Source organism: Canis lupus, chromosome X, assembly GCF_003254725.2.
Source record: "Canis lupus dingo isolate Sandy chromosome X, ASM325472v2, whole genome shotgun sequence".
NCBI lineage: Eukaryota > Metazoa > Chordata > Mammalia > Carnivora > Canidae > Canis > Canis lupus.
Window position 1 is genome coordinate 39,032,451 of NC_064281.1, and position 16,393 is coordinate 39,048,843.

A 16,393-nucleotide genomic window follows, 5' to 3' on the forward strand; every position below is an offset into this window, starting at 1 on the left:
ATCACAGGATTGGTGCAATTTCTTTGGGGCTTATTCTTCCTTTTTTATTTTTTAAGTTGAGGTGAAATTCACATACCATACAATTGACCATTCTAACCATTTTAAGGTTATGTAATTCAATGGCTTTTTGTATACTCACAAGGTTGTACAACTGTCACTACTCTCTAACTCCAGAATTTTTCCATCACCCCCAAAAGAAAAACCCGGTACCCATTAAACATTCACTCTTAATTCTCCCCCTCAGCTCCTGGCAACCGCTAATCTGCTTTCTGTATCTATGGATTTACCTCTTCTAGATATTTCCTATAAATGGAATCCTCCAATATTTGTCTTTTAGCACCTGGCTCCCCTCACTTAGCTTAATGGTTCTCAGGCTCATCCATGTTGTAGTAGGCAGTACCTCATTCTTTTTTACGGTCAAATAATATTCCACTGTATGGATATAACATGTTTTGTTTATTCATGCCTCAGTTGAGGGATGTGTGGGTCGCTTCCACCTATTGGCTCTTGTGAAGAGTGCTGCTGTGAAGGTTCAAGTTTTTGCCTGAACACTCACTTTTCTTTCTTTCTTTCTTTTTAAGATTTTATTTATTTATTCAGGAGAGACATGGAGAGGGCGGCAGAGACTCAGGCAGAGGGAGAAGCAGGCTTCCCGCGGGGAGCCCAATGTGGGGCTTGATCCCAGACCCTGGGATCATGACCTGAGCCGAAGGCAGACGCAGACGCTGCCCAGGTGTCCCTGAACGCTCATTTTTCAAGTCTCTTGGGAAGAGTAGGTGAGTTCCTAGCCGCCACCCCCTATCCCCAACCCCACCACCTTTGGTGATGATGGATCCATTTGAAACTGTCTGGGAGGCGAGTTTTCGCTAAGAAGAGAAGTGCAGGAGTTTGGGTGCTGCCTGGATGAGGGATGAGGCCTTGGAGGGAAAGGCTGCAGAACACCGAGGGCATTCTGTGGAATCCTAAGGGCAAAGTGTCTCTGGAAAGGAGGATAAGAGAGGGAGGAGGTGGTGCCAAATGGGATGCCAATAACCTTGGGCTTTGGTAGATAGAGAAAACATGGGGTTTGTTCAGCATTTATAAAATGCTGATATTTTTCTGCGGTTGTTTTTTGTTTGTTTGTTTTATAAGGAAAGGAAAAACCTCTGGTGGGGATGAAAAGCTGAGTCAGCAGAAAAGTGAAATTGTTGTGGCTTTGGATGTGTCTTAACGGGGTGTTGTTAATGGATCTGTTTCTGGCAGAAAGAAAGATAGCTTTTTTGGCTGCATGTTCATGCGAGAGGACAAATTCGGTTGAGCAAATTTTAGCACAACACACCGACGAAAGGGCTCCTCTTGTTACAATAACGTTGCCATGCATGTCTGTGGCGATGGGCTTCTTCTAAAGCATCTTCCTCTGTGTAAGATCGTGAGGATGCCCGACTCAGGTAGAGCAGGCACTATTTGCCACCCTTGGAGAAATAGGACATCAAGGCACACGGCACAACACCTGCTGATAGTAGGCACCATCAGGATTTGTTCGATAATAAGTGAAGCAGTCATACCACGTCAAAGAATAGGAGAGCCGGGAGGCTCTTATGGATGGTTCACAAGCCCTCTTCCCCACAACCCAGTTTGGGTGGAGGGACGTCGGGGCAGAGTGAGAAAGTCCTGGGCTTGCATGCAGGGTCAACTGGTTAATGAGTGAAGGACCCAATCAATAGGTTGTCCTTTCTTCCCTTACCGAGTGTCATCATAACATGCACTATGTTGCGTTGTGGTGGTTTGTGCTCTGACCTGTCCTCGCTAGTGGGCCACAGGCTCTTGGAAGTGGAGCTTGTGTCAGATTTATCTCTGTGTCCCCAAGATAAAGCACAATGTTGAAACTTGTTGACCAGAGGGTCTTCCTGGGTCTCTGCTCTTCCTCGTGTTGCCACAGAATTTAGTGGTGGAGCCGGGACTCAGGCATAGTGTCTAGGCAGGTCCCAGAGATCTTTGGTCTGTACCACTCATCATGGTAGGTGACACTAGATGTATGGAGCAGGTTGCCATTGGCCTTGCCAGGCCCGCTGGGATAATCCCCACTGTGTTGTTATTATGGAAATCTCTAGAAGCTGAAGGAAAGAGGGAGCCTTCCTGATTTCAAAGCCTCATGTCAGGCCGGCCACTTTCTGTGGGATCTCAAGGATATCCTGAACACCAGGATGTCCTTTGGTATGTTGTCCAGCTCTCAAGTAGAGCTCGTCTAGAACCAGTGTCTGCAGGGAACTGTGTCCTTCGGCATGGGACCTGATAATGATGGGGGCGGAAAGAGGTGATGGGATTTTCAAGCGGTTCTGAAACAATTCCTTGTGTATCTTGTTTTGCTCTTCCCGCGGACTTCTATTTGTTGCTGAGCACATATTTGAGGCAAAGCAGAAAAGGTCTCATATTGGTTCTTCCTGTGCTGCGGCCAGCCTGCAAATGGCCTGTGGCAGGTACCGAGGCCAGTGTGCAGAGGGTCATTCTGCAGATGCACAAAGAGAGGTGACAGAGGGATCACACCTACGGTGTGGACCATGGCGAGGGCTTTGTTATCTGCCCTGTGTTGTTGGACACTGCCAAGTGTTGAGCAGCCCCCACTGGGGTTCTTTCCACCTGGGCCTCCACTTCAGGTCTCCTGCACCAACTCCAAGACCCGTATGTTGGATCCTGCCACCACCTCCCCGGCCTGGGCCCAGCGTGACTTCCCCTGGCTCATTCTCTCCCACGCCATGGCCGAGACATTCATAGAGGGTAGAGTGCAAAGGGTTCCCACTGGAAGGCTCGGTGTCAGATGGCAGCCCTGTTACCGGCAGCTCAATTCCTCCTGATGGCAAAGCAGTTTCCCATCACCTGAGAGCAAAGCCAGATGGCCCTGTGACATGGATGAGATATCTTTGCTCTGTGCCCCTCATCTTGCAGAGGCCCAGGGAAGGTCTGGGCGCTCAGAAGTCCATGCGCAGGGGGCTTGTGGCCTGGGGAGTGCAAGAAGCAGCCTCAGCACCCCCACCCACCCAGAGGGCCAGTTCAAGCCCTCCAACCTTGTCACGGCAGGGAGGCTGGGTGAGCCTCTCCTTCCCACTTCTGTTGCAGATGAGTCACTCCCCAGTCCTCTGAGGGGGCGTCTTCAGCAGAAGGGGCCCAGCGGGGGTGTGTGTGTGGAGGTAGGTGGTTGTGCTGGTCTGGAGGAAGAAGCCGGGGTAGTGGGGACGAATGCAGGATACGATGCACCAGTGATGTGCTCAAGTTCCGGAGGCCGCCTCCTCGTGGGAGGGAGTGGGAGCCCTCAGGTGGGAAGGGGGGGGCTGTATTATCAGAGGCCGCCTCTCCCATGACTCAGGATTGGTTCTTCTCCGTGCTGGGAAACTGATGAGGGAGCTGATTTTCCAAGTGGGCTCTCTGGATGGTGACGCGGGGTGTATGTGAGAGCTTCCAAGAGAGGACACAGTTGGGAGGTTGGCAAGGGTCCCCCAAGAAGGCCGCAGGTGAACCAAAACCCCGGCAGGGGGAGGGTTGGGGAGGGTCCTCCCATCAGTTCCTGAGAACAGAGGGAGCAGCAGGAACCTGTTTCCCGAATAGCTGCCGAGACCGATGGGTGACAAGGGGAAGGGTCCCTATCATCGAAGCCGTCTAGTTACCGTCTTGTCACAAGCCACCCTGCTCCGTGACATTGTTTGGTCCCACTGCAGACAAACGGTGACTGTTTTTCCCTACTTGGAGCTGGTGAGACGAGAAGAGACACCTCCCTCCACCCCCGCCTCCTTGTCTCCGGCCCTGGGCCGCACACTCACCTGCACCAGGTCCGGTGTGAGGCGCTTGGCCTGCAGCCACTTCTGGAACCTCCCGGTTTTCCGCAGGATGCGCTCGATGCTGCAGGTCTTCGGGGCTGCCGCAGAGGCGCAGATTCTCCTGTCTGAGATGTCGCTTTGCTGTTTGCTCACCAGCCTGGAGACCTCCACAGGGCGCCAGGTTTTGGAATCATCTGAGTAATTTGCAGGGTAAGAAGGCAAGTAGTCGGGAGGCAGTTCGAGGTGGGAGGCCAGCCAGCTGTCAAACCTGGAAGAAGAACCCTTTTAGGATCTGGCTGGAGCTGGAGGGATGAAGTCTGGGTGTGTGTGTGGGGGGGGCGGACAAGGAGGGACCAGCTGTACTGCCAGAGCCAGCAGAGCCTTGAGGGACAAGGAGACAGGGGACAGCATCCCGTCTGTCCCATTTCTCCTCCTTAGCCTGGGGCGTTCCAGACTCTTTCGGAGAGAAGACAATTTTTGTTTCCCCAAACTCAGGGAAGTAAACCTTTGATGTCACAAAAGGTGAGGGAGATACAAGCCAGACACAAACTTGATCCTTGTCATGCAGCTGGCACAGCAGGGCTAGCCATGGCTTTCTGGCTTCTTCTCCTTGTACAGACAGCAGCTTTACACATGCTGGTACCTTAGATTCTCCTCATACCCTGTCCCCACTTTACAGATGGAGAAACTGAGGCCTATAAAGCTTAAGGACCTTGCCTAAGCTCCAACAATATGTTGCCAAGCAGAGAGGCAAACGCAGGGCCCTATGTCAGCAGAGCCCATGATCTTTCCCCTTCTCTACCCTGGTTCTAGAAACAGCCCACCCTCAAATGGCTGGGTCTTGGAACCATAGTTCGAGAAGAGGCTTCTGGCGGAGCTCTGCCTCTCCATACTTCACCCTACACAGCCCCATCAATTTTCCTTTCTGTCCAAAGATTTAAGACATCTGTACCAACCAAGTCACAGGGAACAGTGGCTGCTAAATGGTCACCAAATTCAAAGCCCCCTGGGATCCAAGAGGTGTATAATTCCACACAACAGCCTGCTTGGTCCTTAATCCTCCCCAGGGGAGCAGCACTGGTCTATGACCACTTGCTGGTCTTCTGGGCGCCACCTTGAGCCTTTTCTCCATTCTTCTGGCTGCGTGCCAACATTTCCATTAGGGAAGAATGGGGAGTCTTCTGATTTATGTATGAAAGATTGGTAAGGTAACGTTTACTTTCCTGATGAATAAAATTCAGCTTCTAAGTAAGATGTGTTCTATATTTAAGGAAGAATCTTTAACTTCTTATTGTTGGGCATTATGGGACCACCTCATGATCATGACTTTTGGAAGAATTAGCATTTGGATTGGCCCTGAAGGCTCCACTGGTTTGTTTTCTCACTTAAATGACACCACTTCACTCTAAGAGACTGCAAGCTTCTCAGAGAAGGTACTCCAGCAGAAACTGTCAATTAGCACCTTCCAGAATGCAGCAGTACTATTCAAAGTGCAGTAGAAGTAGGCCCAAAGAATTCTGTTCAAAGACATTGCCACAAATCTATTTAAAAAGATGAATCATTATAAACTAGCAGTGAGTCCATTTCAGGGCATTTTCATGGAAATGATCCTCCCCTCTGAGGGGTTAAGGAAGGGCAGAGGACCCTGAGGCAGACCTGTCTGCTTGTTTCTTATAACTGCTCTTGCTCATGGGGGTTCAACCCCCTGGAAGGCCTGTGACTGAGAATTTATAATAGGTAGCTCTCTTAGATACTGATCGTAGCAACGAGTGTATGAAACACTTAAGCACACCAGTCACTTTGCTCGAGGCTTCGTGGGTAGTATTCAGTTAAACCTGGCAGCAAACTGGTGAAGTCAGTACTATTCGTAACCATACAGGTGAGGAAACTGAGGCACAGAGAAGTTAAGTAATTTGTCCAAAGTCATACAACCAGAGATTGGAGGAAGTGGCATTCAAGTCTCCAGAGCTTGCAATTTCAAGCACTTTGCCATTTCCTGGTCCCCTGACATCCTTTTTATGACTTCATTTTGGGGAACAGATAACATTATTAGGGGTTGCTAACAGGGTCTGAAATGAGAGGTGACCTGTAACGGATGCCTGGTGCACATTCAGAGGTGGCTCAAGGCATCCCATAAAAACTGACTGAGCACAAATACACAGATTTACAGGCCACTTCTCCCCGACTCAAAGTGGTAATAAATTTATGGTATTGAATGGAAAAAAATGTGTGTGCTGACAACTTTGATTACCTACTTTATCGAGCAGAAAGGTGTCGGTGAGAAAATGAACCCTGCTCTTTTTTCACTAAAATGTTAAAATCCTAGAATTTGGAAAATTGCCAAACAGAGTATTCTAATATTCCTTCTGAACTGAGATCATGGGCATGTTCAAAGTGAGGCTGGCCAAACTCCTTGTTAGTTCGAGAGATGAACAATAAGTATCATAGTTTCCAGAGGTGGAAGCAAGCAAAAAGGTCATGTGGTCCAATTGGCCACAGCCCCTCAACATGAAGGACAGAGTGGAGGTGTGGGGGGAGTGACAGTGTCGCAATGAGAATGGAACACTCTTTGTTCATGCATGCTCCTCATGCTTACATCCAAACAGTCTGTAGACATGCCTTCCTAAATATTTCTCACCTCTCTTTCCTCTTCTCCATTCCTCAGCTCTGCCAAGACCCTTAAAATATCTAGCGTCTTCCCCAAAGCTCTCACTACTTAGAGCAGTTCACAGCGTCCTTTCTGGGCCAATCTCCTGCTGCTCCCCTTATAATCTTGCTTTGTTCTCACCAAACCACTGATCATTCTCGGCTAAAGCCACATCGTTTTGGGCCTCTGAACCTCCGCTCACCTTGTCATGTGCCCATCCCTTTGTCTGAGATACTTCCTTCCACCTTCCCAGTGTAATCACTGTTTTCCCAGTGGAAAGTAAACTCCTCAAGGCTGGGACTGGGCTTCCTTCAACATGATCACTCAGTGCTTAGCAGCTTGCTTGGTGCCAAGTTAGTGCTCGATGCATTTTAGTTGGATGGATGAATAGACGGATGGATGGATGGTTATTTGGATGTATAGATGAATGATAAGTGAGTGGAGGGATACATGGAGGGCTGGCTGGCTGGCTGCAGAGTGAAGAATGCACGGATGGATGCCTGAATGAATTGGTAAATGGATGGATGGGTGCATGTGTGGATGATTGAATGTGTACGTGGATGCTTTTGCCATTAGCTCTGGGGCCCTACAGATCTTGAGGCCTCTGAATTGATTCAAGGATGTGAGTTAAAGCAATACTTACTATCATCTTCTGAAATGAAAGAGACAGACAAGGGCAAGGGAGAAGAGAAGGCAAAATCAGGTCTAATGATTTACTTATTTTACTGTGAGCCCTCTACTACTCAGAAGTATTTAAACATCCTTTAAGGGAAACTTTTACACTGTTGATGGGAATGCAAGCTGATGCAGCCACTCTGGAAAACAGTATGGAGTTTCCTCAAAAAAGTTAAAAACAGAACTACCCTATGACTTAGCAATTGCACTACTAGGTATTTATCGAAAGGATACAAAAATAATGATTTGAAGGGGCACACGCACCCCAATGTTTATAGCAGCAATGTCCATAATTGCCAAAATACGGAAAGAACTCAGATGTCCAACAACTGATGAATGGATAAAGAAGATGCAGTATATATATATATATATATATATATATATATATGCACAATGGAATATTACTCAGCCATCAAAGAAAGAAATCTTGCCATTTGCAACGACGTGGATAGAACTAGACTGAATCAGAGAGGGAGGCAAACCATAAGAGACTCTTCATAATAGGAATCAAACTGATTTTTGCTGGAGGGGATGGGGTGGGGGCATGGGGTACTGGGTGGTAGACATTAAGGAGGGCATGTGATATAATGAGCACTGGGTTTTTTATTATTATTATTATTATTATTCATGAGAGACCCAGAGAGAGAGGTAGAGACATAGGCAGAGGAAGAAGCAAGCTCTTCAAGGGGAGCCTGATGTGGGACTCGATTCCAGGACCCCAGGACCATGACCTGAGCCAACGGTAGATGCTCAACCACTGAGCCACCCAGGTGCCTAGAATCCTGGGTATTATGTAAGACTGATGAATGAATCACTGACCTCTACCTCTGAAACCAGTAATACATTATATCTTAATTAATTTAATTTAAATAAAATTTTGAAAAAATAAAAATTAAGTGCCGTTAAAAAAATAAACATCCTTTAAGACTTTGGGAGTGGGAGGTGGGGATGTAAGGTCAAGTGAATACAGTACAGAAGGTGAGGTAAAGCACCTGTCTTGGTGAGAACCCAGGTATCCCTAGGAGTGACTCTGATCAGAATAACCCCCACCTCCACCTTTCTCCCCAACCTGTTACCTTCACATACACAAATACCGATCAATAAGTTCCTGGTAGATCTTGCCAGTTGGTGTGATCACTTAGGATTTCACAGTTAGGTATGTTTTTAGTAGGAAGACTATGTCAATCAGGTTTACTCTTTTTCTCTGGTTTCCCTTAACTTTTTCATTCAGGATTTGAAAGTCAACAAGGAATGCATGGGAAAACTGGTACTGAAAACACTGAAATGTTTAAAGGTTATAGGCTGGGTATGGGAAGCATCAGTTTATCTTTAGCATTCTTGCCAGAGAAGATAAAGGATAGAAGGAAAGATGACATTCATCTACCAATTACGTGTCTTCAGCTTCCCAGACTCCCTCTCTGCTGCCAGACAAACAAGTATTGTCCAATCCTTACTGAGGTCCTCTCCTGGAATGCTAATGTTTCCCTGGTTATAGCATTTTGGCCAAACATCTGAGAGTTTGGGCTGGGCTTTTCCCTAAGGTATCATCACAGTCATTTGTAGAAGTGAGAAAATATTTGGTGGTGAACAAGATGAACAAACTCTTAGGCAACGGATATGAACTTGTGGACAGTTTAGCAAACAAGAAATAGAAATGGCCAATAAGCTTGAAAAAAGTCTTCAATTCAGAAGAAATACAAATTAAAAATAGTAGTAATATGAAATATTTGTGAGTGTGCAAGAAGTGAGCACTATGGGTAGACATCTCCATTTGGGGGGATCCCTGGGCGGCCCAGTGGTTTAGCGCCTGCCTTCAGCCCAGGGCGTGATCCTGGAGTCTCGGGATCTAATCCCACATCGGGCTCCTGGTGCATGGAGCCTGCTTCTCCCTCTGCCTGTGTCTCTGTCTCTGTCTCTCTCTTTCTGTGTCTCTCATGAATAAATAGATAAAATCTTAAAAAAAAAGAAGAAGTCTCCATTTGGAGATATGTACATATATAAAATCTTCTAAAACTGTGCTACATTTTGTGACCCAGAAATTCCACTTTTGGGAGTTTGTCATAGGAATTTATGATTGATGCACACAAAAATCTAGCAACAAGGATGTTCAAAGATAACACTGCTTATAATACTGAAAAGAAGAAAAAACCTAGTTGTCTCACAGTAGTGGATTAGTTTTATAAATTGTGGCTGATCAATGCAATCTAATACCACAAAGCCATTAGAAATAAAATTGTGGATGTGTCATTTGCAACTGTCTTCTCCCATTTGGTGGGTTGCCTTTTTGTTTTGTTGATGGCTTCCTTCGCTGGGCAAAGGCCTTTTATTTTGGTGCAGTCCCAGTAGTTTAATTTTACTTTTGTTTCCCTTGCCAAAGGAGACATATGTAGAAAAACGTTTCTATGGCTGATGTCAAAGAACAGTTACTAATGTGGAAAGGTGTTCCTGACATATTGTTACATGAAAATGTACAGGAAAGTATACACACTATGATCACATTTTTGTTGAAAAAAATTTTAAATCCATACTTAGGAAAAAGGTGGTGAGGATATACACCAAGGTGTCTCTTGGTGGAGGAATTATACATGATTTTCATTTTGTGCTTTCTCTGGTATTTCTTGAAAATTCTAAAATAAACAGATAGGACTTTTGAAATAAGGAAACAGTTGCTGACTCTGTAAAGAACTATAAACAAGTGCAGGTTCCCAGACCCACTCACTGCCTCTCTCTGCTGCTTTGAGCTTCAGGAATGTGCGTTCTCAACAGGGAGAGCCCTAAACCCCAACCTGGCCCTCCCGGTGCTTTCCTGCTTGTATCTGCACACGTCCCTTTCAGGCGCACATGGAAAATAAATTCTGAGGGAGCTGAGGTAATATCCTGAACTCGAATGGGAACACAAACCTATTTGGGGAAATGTTTCCTGGATTTGGCCAATACCTGCCTGGTGAGAAAAACCTTCATTTATTGCCACTTGGCGAAGAGTCAAATGTAAGATCCATACACTCTTGTTTAGTTACCTCGAGGAGGATGTGAACCCAGAACTCTCCTTCTGTCGAATTCCATAATGTTCACCCTCCTTGGAAAATATGTCCATATTCTCCCTGCTTCCTTTCTCTGAGGAATCCGCCCCATTTCACCCATGTTCTTGGTCCTCTCCACCCCATTTCTTAGGCGGGAAATCTTGCGTTCACTTTCAACATTTCCATCTTTACTTTCCGTCGGGTTGAGTTGGTCAGCAAAACGACTCTCTAGCTGAACTGACTGGCATCCTTCCTGCCCTGCTTTGCTCCCACTGACCTTTCTCCTGGACTAGGAAGGATGATCTGGCCGCCCCTGCCAGCATCAACCAGTCCATCCTGCCACACTGATTTCCTTTTTAAAAATTATTATTATTTAAAAAAATGTTTTATTCATTCATTTGAGAAAGAGTATGAGCAGAGGGAGGGGCAGAAAGAAAGGAAGAAGTAGATTCCCCACTGAGCAGGGATCCCAATGCAGGGCTTGATCCCAGGATCCTGAGATCATCTAAGATCATGACCTGAGCGGAAGGCAGATGCTTAATGGACTGAACCACCCAGGCGCCCCTTCCTACACACTACTTTCCAGGAGATCCTTCCAAAACACAAATTTCATCGTGTCTCTACCCCACCAAACTCCTTCACCATTGCCTGAAATAGAGGTTCCCCAGTTGAGAAGGTCTTTCAACTTTTCACCATTTGAAATACTTAAAAAAACGTCTAACGAGGAAAGTCCACATCAATACGATATCTACCATCTAGCAAAAGTTCCACATTTTTGACTCATACTTTCTATTCATTATATCTGTTTAGAAACTTAGTTGGATAATCAAATACATCTTAGGTTAATACAGATTGGAAATCAATTATTGTAAATTAATGCTGTTTGCTTGGTCACCAAATCTTACATGCCTAAGATAGGTCCCTGAGGAAGGCTGAGGAGAAACAGCCTATTACAAAGGGTCTTTGGTATCAAAGAGGTGTGGAACCACTGGCCCACAGGTGAGGGTCTCAAATCCTTGGCATGGCTTTCAAGACGCCTGCCCCATCTGCCTCTTCCAATCTCCTCCTTCTGCCACGCCTCCACATGGGCCCCATGCTCTAGCCACTAAGTGCTTTTTGCCTCTTTCCGCACTCTGGGCCATTGCTTTAGCTGGTCCTTCTACCTTAAGCCCTTCTCCCAAATTTCAGGTCATTCTTTAAAGGCATTGCTCTGACTGCCTTCGCTGGTCCCCATTTGGAATTAATATTCCCCTCCGTGGAGCTCCTGGAGGTCCTTTACATTTCACTTCTGGCCTGCATCAGACCAGGTCTTATTATTGTTATATAAACAAATTATCTTATTATTGTTAACATGGCTCCCTCCTCCCGAACTCCTCGAGGGCAATGGCCAGAGTTATAACAATGTCACTAGAGCACCTGCCAGGTCTTGGCTGTGGTCAAGACTCATTGACTATGTGTTGACAGGTTTAATTCCAGACTGCGATACCATCCTTTGGTGAGATCCATGTGAATCACCATTTACCAAAGTTAGGTTTTCCTCTGATCAGAAAATTTGTTCAGAAACTTTGGAGCAAACTGCCCTGGTTTGAGTCCCGGATCTGCCACTTACTAGGTGGTGACCTGGGACAAGTCACTTAATCTTGTCATGTTCACTGTCTGAGTAATGAGTGTATAACATTAACTCCAGGATGGTGATGCAGAGTGAATAAAAAGAGTAAAATGTCGGGCACTTGGTAGGCCTTCTAATTAATTTTATTTCCCTCTTTTTATGAGAAATGAACTTGGTAACCTCAATAATCCTGGGCTACTCCATTCATAGAAAAGAACACTTTCAGCTCCCACTTCAAAAGAAAACTTTGGATTTAGCATTTAGGGTTAGAATTCGGCTTCATACCTCAACCCCTCCCCACCCCAACCTCAACCCATCACCACTATGATTAAATGACTTTGCATCAGCTCCCACCCATTAATTACATCCCGATTCATTTTCATCAAACTCCTGGACATCCTCACGTGAAGGGAACCGGATTTTGCCCCTCCGAGTTATCTAATGGAGATTCTGACCTGATTTCTTCTTTAAAGAACTTCTTGCAAATTGATGTCCCGATGCAGGCATTGCATTTATCAAGACCGAGGAAAGTCCTTCCAGAATTGTAGCTGGTTCTGATTCGGGGCACCAGAGAAGGAGAGGGAGAAGCCAGCGAGGAGAAAGAACAGCTCAGGGCTGAGACCCACAGCAGCAGGCCAGGCCGGCCTGGCCAGAGGCTGGCAGCCTTAGGCCCCAGCTGGGGCTCCATCTCTCGCTCGGGATTCCAGCTGCAGCCTTCAGCTGCCCACTCAGGGCTGCGCAGAGGTAGGTCTTGGCAAAAGAGAGGGGGCCGGCTTCAGGGCGCTGACCCCATCCCAGCTTCCCCACTTTCTGTTTGAGGATGCTAAGGAGCTTGGGGTTAATGGGGCTGGAGAGGAGGTGAGGAAGTCCATGGAGGATGCTGATAACACCGTTTCCAGAGTTACTCTTCCTCTGTCTGGGGCGGCTGCCACACGCTGGGGAAGGGCTGACTGGCAGATTTCGGGAAGGACAATGGTCAGGGCTTCCCTGCGCAGTCCTTTCGACAAACACAGGATATCCTGGCTGGGCAGGAAAGGTCCATGCAGGATGTGTGTCCGACCTGGATTCCACCTGGGAGTTTCAAAGGATCCTGAAGTCCTCCACCCTCTACTGTTTCAGCTCTGGGCACATCTGTCCTTATGGATCTCACACACACACACACACACACACACACACACACACACACACACACACACCAACCTCCCCCCTCTGCAGTGGATACTTTGGCCTGCCTCTTGACTAACCATACCAGCCCCACTTTGATTCCATTTGGCTGGGAAATAACTCAAGGTCAGTTTGCTGGCTATTAGGTGGCACACTGAACACTGATTCGAAGAGCAAAACCTTTTGACTGCTTCGGGTATAGAAAAAATGTAAGTTAGTTCGTATCTCAGCTCCTCTTACAGACCAGAGAAGGGAGGGGAAAGAATCTGGTGGCCTCTGAGGTGCTGAGGGAGCACCAGAAAGATTCTTCTGCGTGCCCACAGCTGTGTCTGTCTCTACCTCCTCTGCCCGCAAGTCCCTCTTTCCTTTAGCACCCCGCCGCACTTCTCCATGGCCAGCCTGACCTGGTGGCATTTACTGCCACACAGTTGCCTTCATCCTGACAGCAAGATAAGAGCCACAGCACCAAGTGGAAGGGTGTGCTAATTTAGGAATAGAGAGAGCAAATGAGGACCAAGTTGGGGCAGGCAGGCTTGGGATAAGAGAGGGGTGTGTGTGTGGCCGGGGGGAGGGGGAACCAGATAAGAGGGGGCCAGGATGGTCTAGGGAGAATTGGGGAATTTTGTTAAAGATTGGCAGGAAGAGTGGACTAATGACAATTCTCTGATGACTAAACGAGTGCTTTTAAGCTCACTGTCTGTCCTTCTCAGGGAAATGTTTGGTTGTTTGTTTTTGATTCTAGAGTTGCAGGAATTCCTCATATATTCTAGATACTAGTTCTGTGTTGTATATGTGGCTTGCAAATATTTTCTCCCAAGTGGTGACTTGTCTTTCATCTTCTGAACAGGGTCTTTCACAGAGTCAACATTTTTAATTTTTTTTAAAGATTTTATTTATTTATTCATGAGAGACAGGGTGAGAGAGAGAGAGAGAGAGGGAGAGAGAGAGAGGGAGAGAGTGACTGAGAGAGGCAGAGACACAGGCAGAGGGAGGAGCAGGCTCCATGCAGGGAGCCCGACATGGGACTCGATCCTGGGTCTCCAGGATCAGGCCCTGGGCTGCAGGCGGCACTAAACCACTGAGCCACCCGGGCTGCCCAACATTTTTAATTTTGATGCTGCCCTGTTGTCAATTTTTCCTTTTATGAATCATGCTTTTAGTGTCAAGTATAAGAACTCTTCACCCAAACCTAGATCCCAGAGACTTTTCTCCTATAATTTCCTTTTTTTTAAAAAAAAAAAGGATTTATTTATTTATTTATTTATTTATTTATTTATTTATTTAAGAGAGAGCATAAGCAGGGGCAAGGGGTAGAGGGAGAGGGAGAAGCAGACTCCCCACTGAGCAGGGAGCTCCACGTGGGGCTCTATCTCAGAACGCTAAGATCATGACCGGAGCCAAAGACAGACACTCAACTGACTGAGCCACTCAGGTGCCCTTCTTCTATGATTTCTTATAAAAGTTTTATATCTTACATTTAAGCCTATGGCCCATTTTGAATCAGTTTTTGTGTAAGATGTGGTTAGGTCAAGCAAGGTTCATATTTTTACCAATGGATATCCAACTGCTCCAGCACCATTTATTAAAAAGACTACCCTTCTTCCATCGAATTGCTCTTGTACCTTTGTCAAAAATCACTTATCTGTAATTGTAAGCAGCTCTGTCTGGATTCTCAATTCCATTCTATTGACCTATGTGTTTCTCTGTCAGTATTACACAATCTTGATAACAGTAGCTATAGACTACGTCTTGAAATTGGGTAGACTGATACCCACAACTTTTTTCTTCTTTTTAAAAAATTATTCTAGCTATTTTAGTTCACTTGTCTTTCTATATAAATTTTAGAATAATCTATATCTACAAAAAACTTGCTGCAATTTTGATAGGGGTTGAGTTAAATCTGTATGTTAGTTTGGGGAGAATTGACATCTTTATTAAGCTGGGTCTTCAGTTGCGTAAACATTTATGTCTATTTATTTGAATCTTTTATTTCTTTCATCAGCATTTTGTAGTTTTCAGATCTAAGTCTGGTACATTATTTTAGACTTATGCTTAAGTATTGTAGTTTTGAAGGAACATTTGTAAATGGTGCTGTGTTTTAAATTTTGGTGCCTAGGTGTTCATTGCAATTATATAGAAATATAATTGAGTTTTGTATGTTGATCTTATATCCTATGACCGTGTTGAAACTATTTATTAGTTCTAAGAGATTATTTGTAGATTCCTTGGTATTTTCTATGTAGATTATCATGTCATCCTCAAATAGGGAGTTTTATTTCTTCCTTTCATCAGTATTTTGTATATTCCAAGATTCGAGTCCTATAAATGGTATTATATTTTAAGATTTGGGTTTTACATGTTTACTGTGAGTTGCTTTTTTGTTTTTCTATTTTCAATTTCATTGATTCCTGGTCTTATCTTTATTATTTCTTTCCTTCTGCTGGCTTTGGATTTATGGTGCTCTTCATTTTTTAGTTTCTTGAGACAGGATCTTAGATGATTTGACAACTTTCCTCATTTTAATGTAAGCATTTTACATTATGAATTTATCTTTTGACACTTTATTAACTGTATCCCACAAAATTTGATACGTTGTATTTTTATTTGCAGTCAGTTCATGTACTTTAAAATTTTTTCCTTGAGGCTTCTTCTCTGACACATGAATTATTTCAATGTGTGTTGCTTAGTTTCTAAGTGTTTCGATGTTTTTCTTTCTGAAATTGACTTTTAGTTTGATTCCACTGCAGTCTGAAAACACATTCCATATGATTTTAGTATTTTTTAAAGATTTTTTTATGTACACACGAAGGGGGAGGGGCACAAGGAGAGGGAGAAGGACAAGCAGACTCCCCTGCTGAGCAAGGGGCCCAACTCGGAGCTCGATCCCAGGACCCAGAGACCATGACCTCAGTAGAAGTCAGAGGTTTAACTGACTGATCCACCCAGGTGTCCTTGGTATCAATTTTTTTATTTCAAATTTGTATAGGTTTGTTTATGGTCCAGGATGTAGTCTGTCTTGGTGTATGTTTCATGAGCTCTTGCAAAGAATGTGCACTTTGCTCTTGATGGGCAGAGTGTTGTATAAATGTTGACTGGGTCTTGCTGGTTGACAGTGTTGTTGGTTCTTCTATATCTTTGCTGATTTTCTATTTAGTTGCTTATCAGTTGTGGATTGACTATAATTGTGAATTAAAAAATTTTTTTCTTTCCATTTTATCAGTTTTTGCTTCACATATTTTATAGCCATCTTGTTTGGTAGACACATTTATGTCTTTATGATGAATTGACCCTTTTATCACTATGTAATGTCCCTCTATGTCCTTGATAATTTTCCTTGCCCTGAAGTCTACTTAATATGATATTAATACAGCTATTCCCATTTTCTTTTGATTAATGTTTCTATGGTATATGTTTTTCCATCCTTTACTTCCAACCTAATTCTATTGTTATATTTGAAATGTGTTTCTTGTAGACAGTATTGTTGGATTAC

At 45.0% G+C, this 16,393-nt stretch overlaps 1 protein-coding gene across 1 annotated transcript in view; it reads right to left on the bottom strand.

Moving 5' to 3' along the window:
• The window catches only part of DIPK2B (divergent protein kinase domain 2B), a 42,332-nt gene extending 29,636 nt beyond the window's left edge, over window positions 1–12,696 (bottom strand). Inside the window, exons 1-2 of the mRNA XM_025468783.3 lie at window positions 12,195–12,696; window positions 3,792–4,056 (exon numbers count right to left, since the gene is read on the bottom strand). Coding sequence (XP_025324568.1) covers window positions 3,792–4,056; window positions 12,195–12,427 — 498 coding nt within the window. The 5' untranslated portion in view covers window positions 12,428–12,696. The remainder of the gene's footprint in view (window positions 1–3,791; window positions 4,057–12,194) is intronic.
• Between the last annotated feature and the right edge of the window lie 3,697 nt (window positions 12,697–16,393).